General features: G+C 59.4%; 1 protein-coding gene across 1 annotated transcript in view; it reads right to left on the reverse strand.

Moving 5' to 3' along the window:
- Positions 1 to 25,403, reverse strand: part of CTIF (cap binding complex dependent translation initiation factor) — a 114,303-nt gene that overhangs the window by 60,578 nt on the left and 28,322 nt on the right. The window contains exons 6-7 of the mRNA XM_008050802.1: positions 20,749 to 20,825; positions 1,740 to 2,223 (exon numbers count right to left, since the gene is read on the reverse strand). Coding sequence (XP_008048993.1) covers positions 1,740 to 2,223; positions 20,749 to 20,825 — 561 coding nt within the window. The remainder of the gene's footprint in view (positions 1 to 1,739; positions 2,224 to 20,748; positions 20,826 to 25,403) is intronic.

A 25,403-nucleotide genomic window follows, 5' to 3' on the forward strand; every position in this document is an offset into this window, starting at 1 on the left:
CACACACACACACACACACACACACACACACACACACACACACACACACACGAGCCCTGTGCCCTTGTAGGGTCTCTCCTGCACTCCCATGGTGTCTCCCCATAACTGGGGCCAGGCCAGGGTGTAGAAGGTAGAAGCCAGCATCTGCATGTCAAAGCATTTGCCCAAATGCAGCAGCCTGGGCCAAGAATGCTGCCAACCCGACTGCTGAGGGGGCCCACCTGGAGGGCAGGACGAGGGTCAGGACACGGGGCCTACACCAGTCTGTCCCTCTACGTGGAGGCTCGAGGTGAGGAGGCCCAGGCCAGGTTCTAAATCCTGCTCCTGCCTCTAGCTGTGTGGCTTCAGTACAGCAGTTGCACTCCCTGGGCCTCAGTTTCCCCAGGGATTCGGGGGGCGGGGAGGCCAGACAAATCTGCAGCTTTCCTGAGCCCTGCCATTGTGGGGTCGAGGCTGAGGCCACTGAGCTCTCACCTGAGGGCTGAATCTTCTCTGAAGGTGGAACCCTGGGTGTCCTGCCCTGCTCAGGCAACCCACCTCCCCAGGAAGGGAGGTCTGAATGTCTAGCTGGGTGGGCAGACACAGCCCCCTGCCCCACAGACATCTATCACACCCGCCCCACGGAACCTAAGGCCCCCACCCTTGGACGCCTAACGCCCCCCACCCCTCGCACACCTGACACCCCTGCCCCATGTACATCTAAGGCCTCAACCTCAGACACCGGACGCCCCCACCGGGATCTCACAGCCGTGTGTTCTCACAGGAGGAGGAGGGGCTCTGGGGGAAAGCTGGGGGCTCTTGGGGAGGGGCAGAGATACCAGGAGCAGAGTCGCATCTTCAAGAACTGCCCCAGGAAGAGGCCTGACCTCCCTGTCCTGCTGAGCGCTCACCTCAGGCCTGGCATGGGGTGGAGCTCCAGGGCCTGGAAGGAGGACCCCCTCCAGGCCCTGCCTGTGTGTGGGGGCCACTCTCCCGGGACCTGGGTGGGCTGTGGGGGCAGCGCTGGGGTGAGCACTGTGGGCTTTGTGCTGCCCATGACAAACCCCACCCTGCCCCAGAGGCCAAAGGCATCTCCCGGAGTGGAAGACCGGGAAAGACCAGGCCAGGACGGGTGGGGAAGGGGCCTGGCTCCCAGATCTCAGCCAGGACCGAGGGGAAGCCTCCCTGTCTCTGTGCCCTGGGGCCTCTGTGTCAGGCAGGTATGGAACCTGAACCACAGTGAGGCCAGCCTGCCCGGGCTCTGCTGGCTCCCTCTGCTGCGTCCGCAGGGGCCATCTGGGTGGCTCCACCACGCAGAGAAGCCCCGCCCCTCTCAGGCCAGGAGCGCCCGCTTCCCACATGCCCGTCAGGTGCCATGGGGGCAAGGGCTTCAGCTGGACAGGGCAGTCTCTGACCCAGAAAACCCTCCCTGCACCTGGCCGGTCATCACCCCCCACAAGCGCCTCTTCCTGCACTCTGGGCTGGGTGGACGTCAAGCGCCCACCCTGGGCCTCTTGGGGCCCCGGAAGGCAGGAGGCGGCGTGTGCCTGGAGGGACCCGTGTGGAGCTGGCCGCTGCCTGAGGGGTGGCCCAAGGCAGGGGCTGCCCAGTGGGCAGGTTCCTGCAGCCACAGAAGTCCCGGCTTCCCTGCACGTGCCCCGACCCCTAGGTCTGTCAGGGTCTGGGGCGCCCCCCTGGCGCGGTGCCCGCCTGGTTCCATCCTCCCCAGGCGCCAACAGCGAGCACTGAATTACCGGGGCCTTCTCCCGGAGCCTCCGCCGCAGCCTGTCTTTGGAGGACGCCAGCAGGGTGACCTTGGGCCGCTCCCCTGCACGCTCGGGCACGGGGTTGTCCTTCCGCTCTGCCTCAGTCTCGGGGCCGCCTGGCAGCGGGGGCAGCCTCCCGGAGGCTGCCGGGGCCGGGGTGTCAGGGCTGCGGGGGGGCTCGAGACTGCCCGGTCCGGCATCCCCCGTGGGGTCCTCTGGCTTGGGGCCCTCAAGGGCCACGGGCTCCTTGGTGCCACGGGGGGCACCTGCCTCCCCCTTGTCGCCCGGCGGGGGCTTCATGTTGCCGTGGTGCCAGCGGCGGTTCTGGCTGTAGCCGTGGTGGGTGGGCCTCCCTGAGGTGTGGGGCGTGGGGCCTCCCTGGTAGGACTTCTGGTGGTCCCTGTTGTGCTTGGCGCTGCCTGGCTGGTGGTCGCCGTGCTGTTGGGGTTTGCTCCCTCCCGGAGGCCTCTGCTGCCGTCTGCAAACGAAGGGGAGAGGTAGAGGCATCAACCGGATGGGCCACTAGGGTCCCCAAGTCCTGGTATGGGAGTGGGACGCCATTGGCTCATGCACAGCTCATCCTCAACGCACGCTTTCTAAACGCCCCCCACGTGCTGGGCTCCATGACAGGGCCTGAGGACATGGGGATGGCCGAGCAGGTCCCCGCAGCTCCGAGGTCCCACGTCACCCTGCGCTGCAAACCAGCATTTCACTCATATCCTAGAACACGCGTGGCGTAGGCATGCCGGACAAGACTCAAAGGCCAGCAGGGTGTTCAGCAGACCCCCCTGCCACTGACCCCCTGCGACCACATCTGCTGAAGTGGCCGTTCCCATCTGAGAAGCTTCCAGACACAGTCCTCGCATTTTCTAGCAGATACGCACACAGACCTGCCTCCCATCGTCCTGCTAACGACTCTCACCATCATACTTTCTCAAGCCACTAAACAAACATGCTGTAAGAAGCTGTTATGGGCTACACTGTGGTCCCCAGATTCCTGTGTTGAAGCCCTGACCCCCAATGCTTCAGAACGCGCCCATATTTGGAGTCAGGGCGTGGAAGGGGTGATGAAGAACCACTCCTTGCGCGGTGCTACAAGTCCTGGCAGAGCCATTGGGCAAGAGAAAGAAACAAAAGGCAACCACATGGGCAGGGAGGAGTCACCCTGCTCGCTGATGATACGACTGCACACCTACAAAACCCTAAGAGGCCAGGCTCGGTAGCTCAGCCTGTCATCCCAGCACTTTGGGAGGCTGAGGCGAGTGGATCGCCTGGGCCCGCGGGTTCGAGACCAGCCTAGGCAACTGTCGGACCCTAGGCAACTTGGCAAGACCTCGTCTCTACAATAAATAAAAAATTAGCCAGGTGTGGTATGCGTGCCTGTAGTTCTAGTTGCTTGGAAGGCTGAGGTGGAAGGATCACCAGAGCCTAGCAGGTCGAGGCTGCAGTGGTCGTGAGCGTGCTACTGCACTCCAGTCTGGGTGATGAAGTGAGACTCCAATTCAAAAAAAAAAAAAAAGGAAAATCCTAAGGCCCCTTCAGGAGGGGTAAACGACTTCAGGAAACTGTCTGGCCACAAAATTCACATACAAAAATCAGCAGCATCGCTACTTACCAATCATGGTCAAACTGAAAACCAAGTCGAGAGTGCAATCCCAATCACAACAGCCACACACAGAAAGATGAACGATCCAGGAAGACACTTCCCCAAGGAGGTGAAAGAGCTCTACAAGGAGAACTACCACAACTCTGATGAAAGAAATCACAGATGACACAGAAGATGGAAGATGACCCAGGCTCAGGGCTTGGAAGAACCAGGACTGTCAACATGACCACACTGCCCAAGGCAACCTAAACCATCTCTATCAAAACGTCAGCATCATATCCACAGAACCAGAGGAAACAGTCTTAAAGTTCAAATGGAATTAAAAAAAGAGCTCGACTAGCCAAAGCAATTATAAGCAAAAAGGACACAGGGGGAGGCATCACAGACTTCCAAGTTATGCCATAAGGCTACAGAAGCTGAACAGCATGGCCCTGGTACAAGAACCGGCAGACAGGTCAACCAGACAGAACAGAGAAACCAGAAGTAGAACCACACACCCACAACCAGCCCATCTTTGCCAAAGCTCACAAAAATAAACAGTCCAGAAAGGACACCCTATGCAATACTCAGTTCTGGTGACACTGGCTCAGCATATGCAGAAGAGTGAAACTGGACTCCACCTCTCACCATGTACAAAAACTAACTCAAGATGGAGTAAAGGCTTAAGTACAAGGCCTGAAACTATAAGTATCCTAGAAGAAAACCTAGGATGAAAAACTGGACATCAGTCTAGACAGATACTTTATGACAGAGACCCCAAAAACACATGCAACAAAAACAAAAATAGACAAATGGCCTTAATTAAACTAAAAGCTTCTGCACAGGAAAGAAATGATCAACAGAGTGAACAGAAAATCTGGGAATGGGAGAAAATATTTGCAAGTTAAGCCTTGGACAAAGGACCAATATCCAGAATCTACAAGAAGCTCACACAACTTAACATTAAACAAACAACCCCATCAAAAAGTGGGCAAAGGACGTGATCAGACACCTGTCAAAACGGGGCACACAAGCAGCCAACAAACACATGAAAAAATACTCAATACCACTAACCATCAGACAAATGCGAATTAAAACCACCATAAGATAACATCTTACAGCAGCCAGAATGGCTGTCATCAAAAAGTCTAAGAACCACAGCTATCGGCACAGATGCAGAGGAAAGGGAATACGTGTCCACTGTTGGTGGGACTGTGAACCCGTTCACCCTCCATGGAAAACAGGATGGAGACTTCTTGAAGAAGCACAAGTAGAATGGCATCCAACCCAGCAATCCCACTACCAGGTACCCACCCAAAGGAAAATAAATCATCATATAAAAAAGACACCTGCCTCTGCGTGTTCATTGCAGCACTACTGGCAATGCAAAGTCACAGAGCCAACTCAAGTGGCCATCAATGACCGACTGGATACAAAATGTGAAAAACACACACACACACACACCATGGACTATTACACAGCCATAAAAAAAGAATAAATCCTGTCCTTTGTGGCAACATGGACGGAGCTAGAGGTCATCATCTGAAGTGACTGACTCCGAAGCCGAAAACCAAGCATTCATGCCATGCAGGAGCTAAATGGCCACAAAGATGGAGATAGTAGACCCCGGGGACACTAAAGGGGGCAGGGCTCAGAAGCCATACTTGGGGTACAGTGTTCACTACCCACAGAACAGGGACGCCTGAGGCCAGTCCCTGCCAGTACACAACATGCACGTGTAAAAACACGCATTTGAACCTCCCAAACATAGAATTTTTAAAAATTGTATTTAAGAGAAAAAGAGGGGGTCGAGGTAAATGGGGCCACAGGGTGGGCCCCAGTCCAATGGGACCAGCAACCTCACAGAGGGCACTGGGCCACAGGGAGACACTGGGGACACCCCACCAGGGAGGGATGGCCGTACGTGGACACAGCCAGCGGGCGGCTGTGAGTGAAGGGGAGAGGGTGGAAAGAGCCAGGCCTTCCGAGACCATGATCCTGGATGTCCAGGATCTGGAACTAGAGGACACACGCCCACTGTTCAGGCCGCCTTGGCTGTGGGGCTCTGTTATGGCAGCCTAGCACTTGATGGTGGAAGAGCTACGTCACGTGACTCTAGGCAGAGCCAGGCTCACCAAGGCACTCCGCGACACGCTCTGAGCTTATGGAAGAGACATGAAACAGATGTGAGTCGCACTCCACGGGTGCCCTAGGCTCAGCACAGTTCTGGTGAAACTGGCTCAGCATATGCAGAAGAGTGAAACTGGACCCCACCTCTCACCATGCACAAAAACTAACTCAAGATGGAGTAAAGGGTTAAATACAGCCCAGTTGCTGAGTAAACGGGTGGCAAATCCTCCTGCTTTCCAGGGAAGCCACCCCTTCCCGCTTCCCACCTTTTCGAGGCCTTCTAGCCTGCCCTCACTGGCACCCCATCCCAGTCCGGGTTGTCCTCGGCATTTGGGATGCAGCTGGCACGAGCACAGCTTTTTTGTCACACCCTGCAGGCCCTGAGGCTCAGTCCATCCTGCTTACTCTTTCCTCTCCCTAGCTTGCATGGGCCCCCCTGCCGTCCCCCACTGGCTCATGGGTTCCGCCCCTCGCCCTCTGTGGAGTACGTCCTTGAGTTTCCACTTGAACTCTAAGGTGTCCGTTTGTTTCCTTCTCTACGCGGTCTGCCGTTGCTGAGACGGGTTTTTGTGTGTCTGGCACGTTGCTGGCCGTCCTCTGAGGCAGTTCCAGGACGGCCATCTCGCCATGTTGGGTCAGATCGTCCTGACACATCTGTCTTCTGGGTGTCGCTGTCCACTGACTGCCCCTTTTCATGCGATGCGAGATCTTTCCGGTCTTTGGCATGGCGAGCAAAGTCAACGGAACCCCGCCCTTCCTGGGTGAGAGGCTGAGAGACTGCGGACCTCTTCCAGGTTCTGTCTCAGCCAGCTCCCCAGAACCCTCACTGCCCAGCGGGGGAGGATGTCGACCCCCTGCTTTCTCTGACACCCAGGGGGCCCCTCACTGTGTGGGGGCAAGGCCAGGGCCCCAGGTCCACACCAGACTCCCCCGCAACCTCCCTGGGGGGCCGTCACTGCTGGGTGGTGACTTCCCACCTGGCCCCTTGAACACTGTCCCCGAATGGACAGGGGAGGGGGCTGGAATTCCTGGCTCTCCATGTGGCCTCTGCGGTCAGAGGTGGGTTCTCATCGCCCCCTGGATGCAAGTCCCAGCCCCCTCGGCCCCTCCCCTCCACCTGGTAGAGGCAGGGAGTCCTGTCACAGCCCAGACTAGGTGGAGTGCAGATGGCGGCCTGGGTCTTTCTGGGTTTGGCTGGAGGAGGGTGGCTCCTGGCCCACACGCGCGGTCTTGCCAGGCTGCCCTCCCGGTCCCAGCTGGAGCTGGGCTTGCAGGAGTTCCTTTCATCTGCCAGGCCTAGTGGGTTTCTTGGTGTGCGGTTTCTCAAACTTCAGGTCTGGGGTCTGTGGGCCAGGAGGAAACTCTGGGACTCGCTGCGGTGCCCGCCCTCAGCTCCTGTCCCAGCCTGCTTGTCTTCTCTCTAGTTTTCTGAGTCTTCTCATGTCTGTCTCTATACACAGTGTCCGATGTTCATCTGTATTTATCTCAATACATCTGTATTTATCTGTATTTACCTGTCATCTGTATTTATCTCAATAACTCAGGCATCTCCATGAAAACACTCATGGAGTCGGTCCCAGGGCAGGACCCTGCTGGTGTGTGTGTGCTGGTCCCTCCCAAGGGCCTCTGGGCGCCCATCCTCCCTGCCCAGGTCCACCTATCAGGTCCTGGTGCTTGCTCCCGGGCGGGCCATGCTGTCGGATCCTAGCGGGAGGGCCAGTTCTCCACCCACGTGCCCCCCACTGGGAGTCTGCAACGTCCAGTCCCACTCCCCACAGCAGCAGGTATCCCCGTACCAGCGCCCAACGAGAGCAGGCCCGAGTTAGGTCAAGTGTCCCAGGATCAGCAACTGGCAAAAGCGGCCTGAGTCGGTTCAGAAGCCCCCGCACCAGCGCCTGGCGAGAGGTGGCCTGGGTTGGGTCTCCCGGTGACACATGGTCGACCGGCCTTCCGATGGCCAGGCCCAGGTGGGCAGATCAGCTCCCGCCACAGCCCTGGGTGGGGGACAGGCAGACCCTCGCCGGGAAGACATGAAGGACACGCTGCGGCACGGACAGCGCCTGCACCATGCGCCTACCCTCTGTGGATGCTCCCTCCTGTAATCCTTCGCTCACTCTCAACTCCTCCCTCTGCTCTCTCTGTTCTCCACTTGTGAGCTATTTCTGAGCCCAGAGAGGAGCCTTGGAAACTCCCTGGCAGGCCACGACAGGGCTCTGGGCTCTGTCGCCCTTATTTGGAGCGTCTGTGGTGCCTCCTGCTGTGGCCTGGGAGATGCCCCCGCGGGGGCTAACCGAGCCCTTCCCGACATCTGTCTTGGGCCATGACGTCCCCCTCACTGTGTCAGGGACTTCCCTCTCTCCCCCACAAGAAACGGCCTCTGCCCGGGAGGAGGAAGGAAGCAGCTTCCATGGCGGGAGGCCTGGGCCCAGGAGCTGCGTCCTGCGAGCGAGCGTCTGCCGTCTGCTCCTGCACTCTCAGGGCCCTGGGATTCCACGGTTTCCTGGCTGGAGAGAACTTGGATCTGCTGACCCAGGCAACACGGCTGTGACCAAGTCTCCAGGCCACTTGTCATGCGCAGGGGCCACAGTGGGAGGGAAGCCGGGAGCCACGTCCTCCCTGGGTGGGAGACACCACGGGCACCAAAGATGGCATCTTGACATGTTGTGTGGCAATGGGACCCGCTGGTGGGTCCCGGTGGGCAGGTGAGGGTCCAGAGCCCACCTGAGGACCAGCACAAAGTCTCTCCCTCTTCCTCCTCCCCTTCTCCCCACCTGAGGCCACACTCAGCTCTCGGGCCAAGTGGTTGCTGGGACCGGCATCTGACTACTGCAGGCCCAGCGCCTTTCAGCCCATTTTACAGACAGGCCCACTGAGGCTCAGCCCACAGCAGAAGCCCCTGGGGTGTGCCGAGCCTATCACCTTATCATGGAATCTCGAGGTCACCTCCTGCCCGTTTCCCTGTAGGTCTGGCCTCCTTGGGAGAGAAGGGCTGGAATTCCACTGAGACCTCTGGGGTGGCACGTGAGGCCCGTGTCCTTCACCCAGGAAGGAGCTGTGAGGGCCGCTGGGGCCACTGAGGCAGACGTGGGTCTGGGCCTCGCTCCCCGACGTGGAACCCCAGGCTCTCCTGCTCCGGCCACTCACAGAGACCCATCAGCAGCAGTTGGCCAGGCCCACACCAGCACCTGGCACGGGAATTTGAAGCCTCCTTCCAGGGCCAGCTGGCTGTGCCCCTCAAAACCGTGGATCTGGGCTTGGCTGGCGGGGGATGAGCTGTGTTTGCTCCTGGCTGCCAGCAGGCAGGCGGTCTTGGGTCCCAGACATCGGCCACACATATCCTGGGTGGGGGGCGTGCACGACACCCCGTCTCTTGTCACTGCAGGCAGAGAGGACTGTGACCCACATGGGTCTTGCTGGGATCCTCAGGGACATCTCCCTCAGGCGAGGGACGTGCAGGGGACGAGGCTGGTATCCTTGTGTGCCGTGGGCAGCACCTGGTGAGGGGCGATGCCTGCCTCTTCTGGGAGTGGACGCTGGCGGGTCCTGCTTCCCCCACATGCGTGTGGCTTGTTGCTCTCCCCGGGTTCTGACAGCAAAGGCCCTGCACGCCCAGCAAAGGTCCCAAGCACCGTGTGGCCCCAAGGCAGGAAGGGACGGCTGCACCACACTTTAAAATCACCTAGCAGCCACCTGAGCAGAGACAAGTGACCCGCACCATCGTTCTAGTGAGGTCCCCTGAATGCCGCCGGCTAGGGCCGGCTCCCTCCTGAAGGCCACTTCCCTGTGTCATGTGTGGGTCTACTTAGACACTTCTCAAAGCAAATTCCTGGGCTGAGGGGTGTTGGGTTACACCCAGCTCATGTTTCTGCCTTCAGGAAAGCGATGACTGTCTGCTCCTCATGGCCCCCCATCCTGCCCTCCACGTGTACCCTGAGGGCTCCGCCTCAGTGGGCCAGCCCTGGGGACAGGGCAAGGGTCGAGGTGGCACTCAGGCATGGGAACTCCGCTGCAGCCAAAGGCAGGCTCTGGAAAGGACAAAAGGTCTCCCACGGGCAGAGAAAAGGCTTCTCTCCAGCTAGAGACAGAATGAATGAATGAGTGAATGAACAATGAATAGTGGGGAAGGCGAGTTCATTCATCATTTCAGTAACGAGACAGGTTATGAGATGCTACCTGGCTGGAGGTGGATCAGAGACGTCGGTGGGCTCCCCAGAGACACAGCTGCTTGTGCCCCGAGGGAAGCCTCTCACACTCCCAAGTCCCCACCCAGGGTCTCACCCCACCCTCTGAGTATCCCCAAGCCACTTACTTCTGTGAGGTGGAAGCTTCCCCAGCCCCCTAGGGCCCTGGTGGGGGACGCAGCCTTGACTCCTCATGGAGCTTGGTGCAGGTGCTGTCCCACAGGTCACAGGGACAGGTTTACCATGGCCAGCCAGAGACACAAGGGAGGGGTGGGGAGTGGCACAGGCCCTCATGCTCCTGCCTGGAGGCAGGGTGGGCCGTACAGTGCAGGCAACCCAGGTGCAGCAAAAGGGGCCCTTGTTCCAACACTTTGGAGGTGGCCATGGCCACAGCACAGGCCCTGTGCATGCCCAAGAGCCCTGCTCTGCCCAGGGACAGGCCTGAGACCACAAGGATGTAGAGTGACAGTTCACTCCTAACAGGAACAAAATGCCATGGTGTGCCGGGCGTGGCTCCCACTTGGCCCATGGGAAAGGCTTCCACAGAGGGGTCACTGGGCACAGAAGGGGCAACTTGCCTGAGGCCACACAGCTCTCAAGAGACAGGGCTTGGGATTGAACTTGGGTGCTCTGGGGCCAGAACTTGTGCCCTCACCACCACATGTGACTACGAGGCCCGAGGCAGCCTGCTCATCAAATCCAGGGACCCTGGGCCTTGGCCAAAGCCAGCAGGCAGGGCCATGGGCTGTCCCGTGGCAGCATGTGGTTCGGAGGGAAAGGCAGAGGCTGGCTCAGAGCCCCTGGGAGTGCGGAGGCTGGGCCCGCAGTGAAGGAGGGCTCTGGACGGAGCTCTGGAAACCTGGCCAGGCAGCCTGGGCTCCGCTGGGTCTGGGGAAACCACAGAAGCCACGAGTGGCCCGTGGGTTTCCATCTGCCCTGGGAACGATCCTTCCATTGCTGGAGTCTGCTGGGGCCTGCAGCTGGGCCTGGGGGCAGGGCCGGAGGCTGAGCGTGGGGCTGGGGGAGGCTCTGGCCTCACTCTGCGCCAGAAGAGGGAAGAGTATCAGGCTCCTGCCACCTCCTCCGTCCCTGAAGGCACGGAGGCCAGGAAATGGCTTTCTGGGGACAGGAGACACAGTTTTGACCTCACCCACTGGGGCCTTTCTGAGGACACTTGGCCCCGTGGGACACCCAGGGCTTTCGGCCCACCCTGCCCAGCACCCATTGGAACACCGTGCTTTCCCCAAGCCTCAGCGTTCCCATCTGCAGAATGGGGACACAGCGTCCCCTGGGTGTTTCCAGGATGGCTTCCCCCACCTGACTCCTGCCTGGGTCACACAGCTGGTCTGAGGCCACAGTGAAGTTAGGCCCAGGAAAGCCTACAAGGACAGAGATGTGTTATCAACACGGGTGTCTTCTGTTCCGGGGTGAACCAGACATCCCAAGAACCCTGGGCGTTGCAGTTCCACACAGCGTGACATCATGGGAAGTGCACCAGCTGCCAGGGCTGCTAGGCTCTGTGTGCACCTGGTGAAGGGTGTCCAGAGGAAGGCCCTTGTCCTTCTGCCGGCCTGGCCCCAAGTCCTCTGAGGACCGGCTGGACTCTCACGACAGCCTGCCGGTGGGTCCTGTGTCCTGGGGCTATAGGGGAGTTCACAGTGGTTCCAAGTACAGACCTAGGAGCCAGAACCCAAGGTCACGTCCTGACACTGCTGCTGGCTGTGCAATGCTGGACAGGCTTCTTACCCACCTGGGCCTTAGCTTCCTCATCGACAAAACGGGAACTGACATAAAGTCCATCTCAGGGCCCTTGTGAGCCTTGGAGGAATCGGTTCAGTGCTGCATTCGTGTTGCTTGCGATTACATCACGCCTGGGCTTTCTAAACAGCACTGCAGGTATCATCCAGGTGTGACGGGGACACCACTGGGCAGTGGACCCCACATGCAGGCGGGAGAACTGAGGCTGCTCCAAGGTAACCCCAGACATCCAGCCTCCTGCCCCGTTCTGACTCTGGCCTCGGCGGGCTGCACTTGGACTGCTTCCCGCCATAAAGGGAAGTATTCCCCAAGGTTCCCACAGCTGGGCCGCCTTCAGTGATGTCCTCCCCCCAGCCCGAGGCCTAGCCCTCTGTGTTCACCCAGGCAGCCCTGGCTCCCGGCCCACGGGCCTCAGCCACCCTCCGTCCTCTCGCTCACTTCATCAGTCAATTGACTTCGGACCCGGGAAAGGGCCTCTCCCTGCCTGTTCTAATCCCGTGGCTGCAGGGCGTAGAGCTGTGGGGAGAGGGGAAAGGCTGTGCGCCAGGTGAAGGGCAGAAGGAGGTAGCCACGTGGCCCGCAGTCTGCCCTGCAGACCCCATCTGCCTCTCCCTCCCACCCGCAGGGCCACCACACACTATTTCCACCCACGTGCATACTTGTGGGGGGCTAGGAAGTTCCGCTCACCCCAGTGCTCCATCAGACTGGCGAGCTGGGACCCCAGATCCAAACACGAGTGCCGGGATTGGGGATGGGAACGGCATGTCTCAGAAGGGAAAGCCTCGAGCCCGGGGCGCCTCCAAGAGCAGGCGGGTGTCAGTCTGTGCCTGGGAGATGGGTGTGGCCAGCTGGAAGGGTCCCATGTGCTGTGGCCACACTTTTCTACGCGACCCCATCTCAGGCTGCCCAGAAGGGCTCTGGGGAAGGCCCCAGGGATGCAGAGAAGGCCCCACGGCTGGAAGCAGAGGACCCACCAGGCTCTGGGCCCGGAGCTCCAGGCCCGCAGTCCATCAGCCTTGCACCCCTGCGCCCCCAGGACGCCCCTCCCATAGGACTCCATTGCCTATGGGCTGGTGGTCCCCAAAGGGGCTCTGGGAAGGACAGGACATAAGAGTGGGGTTGGTGCAGGGGTTCCCTCGGGCCACACACGGCAGGGCTGCAGTGAGACAGTCCCAGGAGGAGAAGCTGCTGACAGTTTCACGAACATGACCTCAGCCTGGCCATCATGGACGCGGCTTCCCAGCAGACGTGTTCTTGGGCTAGAGTCTCCCAAAACACGAGGGGCTAGGAGCGGGTGCTGGCAACCTTCCCATTAAACACTGCTCAGCCAAGAGATGGTGACAGGGACCCGCTCTCCAGTGCTGGGGTCCTAGGCTTAGAGTCGTGAGTTGCAAGTCAACCAAGATCTCCCTTGCGGTGAAAGTCCACCCGTAAATCTAGAAGGAACAGTGGGATGAGAAGGTCCCTTGGCAACCATCATCATCCTAATAGTTTCAAGCAAGAATCACCCCTGGAGCCAGTGGGTGAAAGCTTGAGGGAAAACAGGATGGTGGCTTGGCCTCAGAACTCCTCCCATAGACAGCTGTTAACCACAGAGGGTGAATGCGCAGCTTTGTGGTGAAGAAGCCAGAAGCCTGCCAGACGCCACCTTAGCTAGGTAAGCAAAGCTCACATCACCAGCCACAGGGCGAAGAGGACACCATGCACAGAGAAGGACATACCCTTGAGGTGCGTACAAGGTGGACCCCAAAAAACCTGGAGTTCATTTACAAAAAATTGTATGTCTATTCTCATGTTTAAACGTCAGTCTCCTTCGAAGGCCTCTCCACTGGAAGCAATACACCTATTGAGATGCTTTTCCCACTGCTCAAAACAGGTTTTGAACTTGTCCGTTTTGATGCCTTTGAGTCCTTCTGCTGTTTTTTTTTGCCTCACCTCTTTCACATCGGCAAAATGTTGCCCTTTGAGGACTTTTGTATTCAGGGAAGTGGAAAAAAAAAGAGTCACCCCAGGCGAGACTGGGGTCAGGCTGTTTTTGGTCCCAAACTGCTGAACGCTCAGCACGCTGTGGGCAGGTGCGTTGTCGCGGTGGAGGAACCAGTCATGTGTCCACCACAACTTGGGACATGTCTTCCGCAAATCCTGACTTGACCTCCTCAGAGCCTCCAGATAAAAACCTGGGTCGACCATTTGATCAGTTCCAAGAGTACTACCAAGGGCCCGCCCTCTGAGAGATGTTTTCATCTTTTCGGGGTCCCCCTTGTATAACCCAAGTCTGATCACCTGGAAATGCCAGAGAGCCCCAAACCGAGGGGCCTTGCACGGAAATAACGAGTCACTCTTTACAAAAAGGTCGACATGGTGAAATAGAGGCTGGAAGCCTGCCCAGGTCAAAAGGTCCCAAAGGGACATCATCACCAGACACACCCCAGGTCCCGGGCCCATCCCGCGAGAAATGGGAGTGAGGCCTGTGGGTCAGAGGACAGTGCTGCACCTCTGTCATTTTCCTGACTGCGATCCTTGTCTTGTGGTTATGAGGAAAAGTCTCTCTTTTAAAGGAATACACTGTGACGATTTGTCAGTCAAAGGACATCATTCTGGCAACTTACTCTCAGAGGAGCATGGTGGCTCACACCTGTAGTCCCAGCTACTGGGGAGGCTGAGGTGAAAGGATTGCCTGGACCCAGCAGGCTGAGGTTGCAGTAGCAGTGATTGTGTCACTGCACTCCAGCCTGGGTGACGGAGTGAGACCTGACGCAAAATATATATATAAATATGCGAGAGAAGGTAAAATGTGGCCACCAAGCAGTCTGGGTGGAGGGCAGGGTATTCTCTGTGTCACTCCTACGACTTTTCTGTGAGTCTGGAAAAAAGTCAGAATCAAAAGTTTTGGGAAATGAGTAGGATTTGGTTAAAAGGGAGGAAGTGGAGAGCCCCTCCTAGAGGGAATGCTGGGGCCAACAGTGACTTGGGACCTTTCTCTTTCAAAGGTACCAGGGAGAGCAAAGTGAGACAGTGACATGGACCCCAGAGGGTCAGTTGCACCTTGCGGGGGCAAGCACAGTGCCCACCACACGTGGGACACCAGAGACAGAGTCCATGTGGACTCAAGGGTCTGGGCCCTGTCTGAGGGTGGCCGGACCCTCCCACACCCAGGGACGCCCATGTACCTACTCCCACCTGCAGGGCAGGTCTCCGAGGGCAGGTCCCCCGTGTCCGGGGGGGCCTGTGGGCCCACCCGAGGGCCTGGCCTCTGTGGCAGGGAAAGGAGGGACTTTTGCTATTTTGTGGACACCAAGGGGGTGCAGTGGGCGCCCTCGGCTGACCCCCGCTCAGTGCTCAGGCTCCAGCATTCCTTGGCAGGAATGTGCTGTCTCGCAAAGGCCCTTAGGGCTTTAAACATACTTTGTTATTTTCAGCAGTACAAGATAAAAAAGTCATTTTATGTCAAACACAGCATTTAGATTGATGTGTTACTGGGAGTGCGCCCTAAGGCTCGTGCTCAGCACGTCTTTAAGAACATTAATGAACGCAGGCAGACCGTGACCCTCCGAGCACCCAGTGAGCATTCCTCTTCTCTCTCGTCAACAAGTCACAAAACAGAAGCATGTTTTCCGCAAAGACATTTCCAAAGGATGTGTGGCCACTACCTGGCAGCTTTGGTGCCCGATACAAAGATGCTGCCAGCTGCGGGCAACATGAGTGCAGCACGCTGTGTGACAGAGAGAGGGTCAGGAGCCCATGGTGGGCCACTCCAGAATTCTGGAATCGTATGCGTTTAAAAAAAAAAAAGTCAGGCCCATGCGGTGGCTCACGCCTGTCATACCAGCACTTTGGGAGGACTGCTCGAGCCCAGGGGTTTGAGACCAGTCTGGGCAACGTAACGAGACCTTGTCTCTACAAAAAAAATTAAAAAACTTAACTGGGTGTGGTGGCATGCGCCTGCAGTCCCAGCTACTCAGGAGGCTGAGGCAGAAGGATCGCCTGAGCCCAGGAGATCGAGGCTGCAGTGAGCCAGGATCGTGCCACTGCACAGGGCGTGTGTCAGAGTGAAGCCTTGTCTTGAAAATAAATAATTACATAAAAACCACCCTGATGGTGATGCTCACAGAACTGTAAGGCCACACGACCCAAGAGGTGGGAGGAGCTGTGGAGACAGGGTGACCACCTGTCCAGGTGGACGGTGGGGCTGACCTGTCCTTCTGCTTCAAGTCTCGGACGCCAGCAGTTCTCAGATGTCTAACGGGCTTATTTCTGGGTCTGGTGGGGAGGCCTGAGGGAGGTGCAGTGTCCACAGAGCTGGGCAGGGAGCCATCAAGGCAGAGAGGGCCGGGGAGGGTCGAGGCCATGACTGGACAGCCTTTTGAATTTCAGGGCTGCCCCTGGTCCGCTTGTCTGCTTCCCTAGCAACTGTTCTCCGGGCACCTGCCCCATGCCAGCTGTGCGCTCGAACTGGGGGACATGACTGGGGCCACGCTCACAGCAGCCCTGCCCCGTGGAGCCATCACCCAGTGGGAGATGCGGGCGATAAACACACCCCTGTGTGGACGACGGCACGCGGGAGCAGAGGCGTGGGAGAGGGTGAAAGACTGGAAGGCTGGCACCTGGGGGCATTCCGGTAGACTGCATGGTCAAGACAGGAGTCCTGGGAAGGGGACACAATGCAAAGGCATGAGGGCAGGGAAGGCAGCCACATGAGCATCTGGGAGAGGTGCACGTTAGGTGCTGGGAGCAGCATGTGCAAAGGCCCTGAGGTGGAGTCACTGGTGTCCAGACCCCGAGGAGGCAGGGAGGCTGGAGGCAGAGAGTGAGGGGAGGCAGATGATGAGGTCAGAAGCGATGGGGCCAGATCATCTGGGCCCCGCAGGCCCTGGCAGGATGGGGCCCTAATTCTACAGGCAACGGGGCCCACTGGAGGGTTGTGAGTGAAGAAACGCCTTTTAAAAGGGAGCAGTGAGGTTCCAGGACGGGCCCCAGCAAGGTCTTGGCATGTAAAGGCTGGGGAATCCAGATCTGCCCTGAAGGGGGACCAGCAGGAACCAGCAGGTTCCCCAGTGAGTGGAACTTGGGCCGAGGTCAAGGGCGCCCGTGTGGCCCGCAGCACAGTCACGCGGGAAGGAAAGCGCTGTGTCCGGAGAGGGGAGGCGGGTGGGGCGGGAGCGGGCAGTGAGAAGCTTGACTTGGAGACGCGGCTCTGGGGCGTGTGCTCAACACCCGGGCAGGATGGCAAGGAGGCGGGGGCCCGGGTCCGAGCCCAGAGGAAATCTCCACCTAGGCTCACAGGGGCCCACTCTCTCGGGTGCAGCGAGAGGTGTGTCTCCACAGCCGGTTAAGTTTTGTCTCTAATCACGTGAACATTTAGCGTGGCTCCAGGGCAGAACTGCAGAGGCCGGGGTTCAGGCCACTGGCGCCTGTGGCCCCCGTCCTGCGAGAAGCCGCTAGCTGGGTCCTCTGGTCAACCCCCCACCCGTGGTCTTGAGGCATGACTTCTCCGCCTTGCTTTCTTTAGTCAATACGAATACGGTTCATTTCTTTCTCCTTTTGGATTTTAGGGATGGCCTGTCTTCATTTGGATGCGTTTTTGTTTCTCAAATTTCTGCCCCAAGGAGGCTCAGTTCTGCCTTCTAGCCAGGACCACCGCCCTGGCGAGGGGCAAACACCCCGGGAATCCCACAAGTCGCGGTCTGTAGGGACGGCTCGTCCCATCCCAAACGTTGCGTGCTCCTGCCTCGTGGTGACAGAGCGGGGCCTGTCGGACACAGGAGGTCCAGGCCACAGTCCGGATCCACCCACGGAACATGCCTCCGACCCAGGGCGCGTGCAGCTCTTGCTGTCAAATGGGGCCCCTGGACACAATGGTCTCCATGGCCTTGGAGTGGACACTGTGGGCCACGCGCGGGGGCTTCCCTAGCCCACTCCCGGCCAAGCCATGGAACCAGCCGACTTCTCGTGGAAGGAGGGACAGATAAAACCTCCCCCACAGCTCCCTGCATGACGGGCATAGGCTGCTGAGTGGCAGGGGCACGCAGGGGACCTGGGGGCAGGGCCAAAACAGGCACACGGGCTCTGCCAACTGCAGGCCATATCTTGTGCCCGTGGCCCCCAGGAGACATGGAGCCCAGTGGGGGAGGGCCCCAGGGCCTGGTATTCCCACGAGTGTGATGCGAGGGGGGAGCCCTGAGCTTGGAGGTCCAGGGCAGGTGTGTTGCCCACGGTCAAGCCAGGGTGGCCTTGGCAGTGTCGTGACCATCTGTAGGACCCAGGGTCCCCTGGTGCCTCGGGGTCCCTCTAGGAGGCATGAACCTGGACGTGGGGCAGAGGGGGCCAGCCCTCCCCACCCCAAGATGCCGGCCCAAGTGGGCGTGCGGGGGTGGGTACTAAAAATGGCTCCCATCTGACTCATTTGCCAGAACCTGACAGGGCTGCCCGCTGGGGGGCTGCCCGTCCCATTTTGTCTATCTTTAGCAGGCAAGTTCCTTCTTTGTCTATCTTTAATGAGGCAAGTTCCTCCTGCATCTTGGGTGCAGCTCTGTCTCACAGGCTCTGGCGATAGAACGGCAGTGACAGCCCCTCAGGACTGGGCTGTGTGAGGGTCCCGGGGACGGCGTCACTGCAGGATGGGGCAAATGAGACCATGGTCGCTCAGGGAGCCAGGGACGGCGACCATCGTGGCAGGGCACGGACCCACACCCAGCTCTGCGACGCCCGCATGGACACGACCGAACACTCGGCCTGACACCTCCCATGTCCCCCCACCTCCGCGCCTCCCCATGTCCAGGAGCAAGCGCAGGGGCTCATGGCACATGGCTGTCACGTTCTGCAGACTGCTGTGCACTGTGAACACACCGTCCACACAGACCAACCACATGTGGGCTTCCACATAGAGACCCTGCTGAGTATGGCTGGCCTGTGAATGCTGAGCTCCCTAGGTGACACTCACAGGACATGCGTTTCCTCCACCGCGCGGCCTCCCCACGCTTGGGAACGGTAGGCGACAATGTCCCAGGTGGTGATGCTGGGGCCCTTCCAGACAGCGAGGTTGCTGGCAGAAAGCTCAAGAAGTGAACAACATGGCCCTAAACAGACCAGGGGTCGCCTGTTGGCAGGGCGTCACCTTGCTCTACCTTGGCCGGGACCCCACAGCTGGGCCTTGTGAGTCCTTCACACCCACACACGTGACCACCACACAATGCCACGGGCTGCTTCTGGCTTATGCGGCTTCAGCACGCAGGCACATCTGCGGACACAGAGCCAGGAGTATGCTCTGGGAGGAGCCAGACCATGGCCTGGCCAAGGCGGCAGAAGTGCTGGAGGCAGCAGCCAGGTGTACATGGCGCAGTTGACAAAAGTTGGACAGACACAGGCTTCATCTTTCCCAAAGAGACTCCCACACTGGTGGTTTGGAAGAAAACGGGTGACCACGAATGGCTAGCACAGGCTCACACAGATCCATGTGGCCAGGATCGGACCACTGTGCCCTTTGAAAGGGTTCCTGGCTGGACATGTCTAGGAACCCACAGACATGAAGACTGAAGGGTGGCCAGGCACAGCGGCTCACGCCTGTGGTCCCAGTTACTCCAGAGGCTACAGCAGGAGCATCACTGGAGCTCCCCATGGCCGAGCAAGACCTCATCTCTAACACCAGATTGAAGGGGTGCTTCAAGGGGCTTGCCCTGAACCCATGGCTGCCCTGAGTCGCAGCACTGGCCCTCGGCCTCCTCCAGGCTGGGTCCCACAGATGCTGGGTAGCCACCCTCACCTCTCCATACAAGTCCTTCCCTCCCTCAGCCTCCCTTCCGGCCCCGCCCCCTCACAGGACACGCCACCCACTCTGCCATCATCTGCGCCTTGCTCTGGACCGGCTCATCATCTTCTACCAGGGGGGCCAACCCACCTGGGCGCCCGTCACCGCCCTTACAGCTCTGCAGAAGCTCAGCCTCCTGTCCTCTGGCCGTGGCCCCTCCTGCATCCCCGGGTCATACCGCAGCCTCCTGCTGTCTGGGGGGCAGCCCGGCCCAGAGGTGGACATGTGGGGTGAACACTACCGCTCAGGCTGCGATGGCAGCTCAGAGAATGGCTTCTCATGGGAAGCGTGGGGACACACCCCTCTGAGACGCGTTCTGGGTCTTCCCTGCCATCCAGGACCACAGGGCCATGGGAGGAGGGACACCTCTCCCCAGCACCTTCCCAACCCACAGAAACCCATTTCTCCTGGAGGCATGCTCCCTACTTCCTCCCTCCGGCAGGAACCCAGAAGACAGGAGCCACCTCGCCCAGCTGGCACCCATGACACTGTGAGCCGCGCCTTGGCCCAAGCAGGACATGGCCTGGTCAATTCTCTGGCTCAGTTTCCCCGACGGCTCTGATTCCTAAGCCAGCCTGCCCTTCTCCAGCCAGCCAGGCACCTGCCGTCGACTGGGGACAACAGACATCCAGCACCAGGCCCATATCCACCCCAGGAGCATGGCTACCACCTCAGACCTCGCTCAGAGTTACGTGTGGAGGGAGGGATCAGAGACACGGTGGCCGTGTGCACGAAGGTGGCTGCCAGGTAAGGGCAGGCATCTCTGAGTTTCCAGCAAGAGATGTCATCGGCTGCTCTGGGCTCCAAGAATGTTCTCTGCTCATTAGAGCACAGCATTGCTTCTAAGAAGAAATTTCCCATAGAGGAACACCCCACTTTAATTTCTCAGGCCCAGCATTTTGGTTTTTTATTTTTTCTGTATTTCCATCCAGAATAAATTTCTGCACATTAAAGAAAAAACAAGCCTAACCCCCTTCACGCAGGTGACCACGCACAGCGACCAATGCTCTGCCCCTGGATTCTTCACTTGAACTACCTCGTGACACCTTTCCTTAAAAGCAGGTCTTTCTGAACATAAGACTACGCGTTCCTGGAGTGCCCATCTTGGGGGCCCGTCTCCACTCGAGGCCACCTCGCTGGCCCTGCCTGGTCCCTGCTGCAGCGCAGGAGACACCTGTGACCTAGGGGCGCTGGAGCCTCCTAGGGACCCCGTCTCAAAGCACGCATCCAGCGAGGGGTACCTGAGGCCTGCACGGCCGCTCTGGGGCCGTGGAAAGAGCGTCTCTCCCATAGGGCAAGGCCTGTGTCCCCCCGCCCCAGGGCCCCAGCAGGATGCAGCCTCAGCTGGACTCCCGCAGTCAGCCCGTCCCCGTGACAGCGAGGGGAGAGCCACTGCCGCCTGGATGGGAACCCCCACCCAGGAGCCAACCCACGCCTACCCACCCCACCTCGAAGGTGTCAGTGGGTGGCGGGAAAGACAGGCAGGGCCGGGGGCGCTGCGCATGGCCACACAGGGCCAGCGGCCGAGCCACGCGGTCTCCCTACCTGCGGTCGTTCCTCCGCCTCCGGAACAGCTTCTTGGTGTGCGCGATCTCCGCCTCGTGGGGCAGTGGGTGGTAGCCCTGTGTTGAGAGAGGGGAAGGGGGGCCATTAGTCACTTCTGGAGGTAAGCTGGTCCTGGGCCTGCATGGGCTGTGACAACGTTGGAGGCAGGGGGAGCCAGGAGTCTGGAGCGAACAGACTGGTCATCAAATCCAGACTGAAAAAGGGACACGCTGGAGTTAACGGATCTCCCACCCAGCGGTGTCGCTGCAGTTATGGGAACAAAGAACCGGAGGGATGGGGAACCTCAGAGGCCATCACGTCCAAGCCCTTGAGTCAGTCAGAAGCTGGATGGGCCCGTCTGGGGTCCTGCAGGGAGTGGACAACAGATCAGGGCTCCCAGCTGCAGATCCAGAACAGGCTGCAGCTCCAGTCTCCAGACACGGGGCGTGTCACTCCCGTCTTCTCTGGGCTGCTGTGAAGATCTGGGAGGTGCTGCCTGCAAAGCCTGAGCCTGCAGAGAAAGCCTGTCTCCTAACCCCACCTGGCACCCGGGCCACCTTCGCCAGGACCCTGCTTCCTAACACAGCTTGCCTGGAGCGTGCAGGACATGGACCACGAGCTCAGAGCCTTCGACAATGTACGGGGCCCTGGAGACCCTAAGGATGTCTCTTGTGTCTTGGCGTCATGGCAGCGACCACGCACATGTTTCCACTGAGGCTGGGGAGAGACATTCTTGGAACATGGGTAAATCCCGGGACACCAGGAGGAGTCACCGAAGACACCAAGCTGAGGGCCACCCTCTTGTTACCACACCCTCTCTCGCACTTCCTGGTGGGCAAGTGCGCTCTGGGGGGCATGGCAGAGAGCCCCCACACACGCCCTCGGTGACAGGCAGCCTGGGTGGGGAAAGGCCCCTGGGCCCAGGCCCCTGGGACACCGAGGTCCAGATGCTGACTCAGAGTCCGCAGCCTGAGTGTGGCCCACATACACCCACAGGGGCTGGGGCACATGCAGGACGAGAGGGGCCTGGGGCCTGGTCGGCTGGAGAGCAGCCAGGAGGGTCCACTTGACCCAACCTCCACTGGGAGGCCGGGAGACCGAGGCACAGCGAGACCTGCGGGGAGTTGGGCTCTGCAGCTGGTGGCCCTGGCCCCTGAGGTAGGCCCTGCAGGCCTCCACATCTGGGCTCCCGCAGAGGCCACACTGGCCTGTCCTACGGGGCTCAGTTGGGTTGTGCTGGGACTGTCCAGGTAGGCACTTCCCAGAGGCTCATGGGAGCACACAGGGACCTTGGAGTTATGACCTCTTGGCCAACACTCTGAAGCTGCACTTTGACAAGAGTCCCTCCTGCCACTTCCAGCCTCCACAATTGGCCGAGAGGCATGAATGGGCCAGCCTCCGGCCCACAATGGGCCTCTGGGGCCCTGGAGGCGCCTTGTTCAATGGCTTCTCGAGGATGTTGCTTGTTTTCTTTAACACGAAACACAAATGAGGAAACCACCGAGTCTCCTCTCCTGCCCCCACTCCCAGGTCACTCCAGGAACGCTGGGTGTGCCCCTGCAGACAAAGGACAGGAAGCCACGCTCTCTCTGCTGGGGCCTGCGTGGGAGCTCGCTCTGAGGCCGGGCAGAGGAAGCCACCGGCGCCAGGCCTGACACGTGCCCGGAGGTGCCAGCCTCCCCGGCTAGCCTCAGAGCTCGGACTCTGACCCACATCCAGCCTCCTCCATCAAAGACTGTAGCTATGGGGGACTGACTTGCCCTCAGGACTCAGCATGGCCAATGCCAGGCTGTTGAGGGTCCCACGTGAAGCCACCATGCTGTCCCGTGTCTGCGCCACCCAGAACAGCTCATCTCGGTGTCTGCATGTGCACTGCCAGTGGCGAGAAGCCTGGAGCCTGTCACACCCTGGCTCTTCCTCTCGGGGGCTGTGGGACTGAGGGTTTCCACATCTGCACAATGGAGATAACCACAGCATCAGCCTTGGAGAATCCCAGCGAGGGTTACGTGAGTCCACGAATAAGTGAAGGACAGAGACTAAAGCCTGGAGCAAGGAAGCTCGGCGGCGGTCTTGGTGTCACCGTCACCATCACCATTACAGGAAGCTCAGGGACTATCACGGTGTCATCATCGCCACCAGCACAGGAAGTTCAGGGACTGCTCCAGCGTCACTGTCACCACTGACACAGGAAGCTTGGGGACTGGCTCAGTGTCATCGTCACCACCACCAACACAAAAAGTTCAGGGACTGTCTTGGTGTCACCATCATCACTACCACCGTAGGAAGCGCAGGGACTATCTCAGTATCAAGTCTACCACCACCCAGGAAGATTAGTAACTGTCTCAGTGTCACTGTCATTTACTCCTGAGGAAACAGCTGGCCTAAAACATTACCAGCGAGACAGGGCTGGACAGGAGGCATGTACTAGCTTGTTCCCTGTGACAGGAGTGACTGACAAGGAACCTGATAGGGAGTGGAGCCAGCCCTGGTGGACCGGCCCAAGAGGTGACAGAACCCCTGAGCAGAGATGGGCCGCCCTGAGGCCGCTCATAGGCCTCAGTAGTCACTGAAGCTCAGCTTAGCTTCCAGCTCTGAGCTTTAAGAGCCCATGTGGACGTTGGTCTAGGTAGCCCCCGGATGAGGGAACCAGCCTAGCCTTGGGCTCCCAGCAGGTTTTCTGGGGTACCCCTCTGAGAAGGGCATTGCTTTGGCACCCCTGGACCACCAGGCCTCATGGCTCTCCTTGGCCCAGCAGGAGAACCTCCCTTGAGCTCTGAGACAGCCGCCAGGGGCTCTGTGTTATGTCCTGCCGCTTTCCTGAGTTGGCCGGGAGGCAAGTAGGTTCGACACAGGAGCCACTCCAGGAAGGGGGATGATGACACTCCTTCCACAGGCGGTGCTGGTGAGACCATGGGAGGCAAGTGTGCACGTACATGCACACACACACTCCTGTTCTGCACTCAGGACTAGTGTGGGACATGGCACCAAACACAAGGGGATAAGGCTCAGGTTGCGAAACACCTGATACAAAATCAGCCTGTTCTGGGTCCAGCGGAGGCCGACACCTGTTGACCTGGTAGCGGGTACTTCCGAGGGATGAGGGGCAGACCCGCAGTACAAGAGCCCAGGATGTCAGCCCCAAAGAGTGAAAAACCCCAGGCTGGGCGTGCAGGGCTTTGCCCTGGGAGGAGACTTAGGTGAAAGGGGGGCGAGGCAGACACCAGTCAGGCAAGCCTGGGGCGCTGCAGCTGTGGGGCCGTGGCCAGAGTGACGTGGTCCCGGGCCACAGGCTCCCACCACCACCCACCGCACCTCCGCCACTCACCTTCCACCCCTCCGTCACTCACTGACCACGCCTCCACCACCCCCAGTCCACACCTCTGCCTCTACCACCCACCATCCACGCATCCGCCTGTCCCACAATTCTTGTCTCAGGCCCTGAGGACGTGGTACCAGAAAAAAGGCAAGAAGCTGGTACTCACAGAGCCCTCACACAAGCGCGAGAGAGACAGCAGGTGCCCCTGTCATACTGTAAGGGGTGACGTTCACTGTGGCACAAGACTAGGCAGGGCAGGGGTATCTAAGGACATGAGCCACTGGAGACAGGGTCCCTCCAGGCCCTGGAAGACCATCTCGGCTACAGCTGCAAAGGCGAGGGTGGGTGTGGCTGGTCAGGGACGAGCATTCTGCTCAGGTGACACGTGATATACTGCTTACCCAGCCTCCACCCACCCTCCCATCCTCCAGTCATTCCCCCTTGGTCCTCCCAGCAGACGCGGAGGCCCCTGAGGGGCAGTGTGTCAGAGACCGCCAGGACAGAAGGCTCGAGGGGACACAAGTCCACGCATGCCATGCAGTGGCAGACACTGGATGAGGAAGGGCCCAGGACTGTCTCTTGGGAGCCAGGCCCGGGAAGGTCTCGCTGGTGCAGCACCTGGGTGGAGCCCTGTGGATGCAGCAGGCACCGGACAAGTCTGTGGGCTTCACTTGAGCAAATGTACAGTAAAAACACCAAAGGGCCATAAGTTTCAGCATGCCCAGAAGGGGCCAGGACTGCCCCGACTCACTGAATGACCCAGAAGTGCCTGAAAGCCAGGCGCCTGCCAGAGGCGGTGGCGCAAAGCCACGGCTGCAATGGAGCCACTGACGGATGGACAAGACGCAGACGTTGGGCCTTCCCGGTCTGGCTCGCTGGCTAAAAGGCACAGGTGACCCCTGCTGCCGACTGGGGCTGCCTGTGAAACCTGGCCTGAGGCTGCAGGGGCGGGCAAGGGCCCTCCAATCCATGGACCCGGTGTGCGTGTTGCAGGGAGTCATGAGTGTGGGTGGCACCCGTGTGCACGAGTCACGTGGGGTGGCCTGCTTTGGGCATGTATTCCACCTGGAGGAGCCCAGGTATAGACGGACTGTCAGGCACATGAAAGGCCGTGAGTGGAGTGGGCTTCACAGAGGAGGTGGCTTCCCAGTAGTTTCTGAAGACAGGGTACAGTGGGCAGGCAGATGGCTGGGAAGGACCCTTGAGGCACAGCTAGTGCGGCTGGATTAAGAGCCCCTCAGTGAGTCGCCAAGGCTAGGGCAGAGGACCGAGGCCACTGGAGGGCAGCCCGGAGGGCCCACAGGTCTGGGGCTGGGCATCTTTGTGAGCTTCCTTATCT

This window comes from Carlito syrichta, unplaced genomic scaffold (assembly GCF_000164805.1).
Source record: "Carlito syrichta isolate Samal-C Ts95f unplaced genomic scaffold, Tarsius_syrichta-2.0.1 Scaffold153698, whole genome shotgun sequence".
Taxonomy (NCBI): Eukaryota; Metazoa; Chordata; class Mammalia; order Primates; family Tarsiidae; genus Carlito; species Carlito syrichta.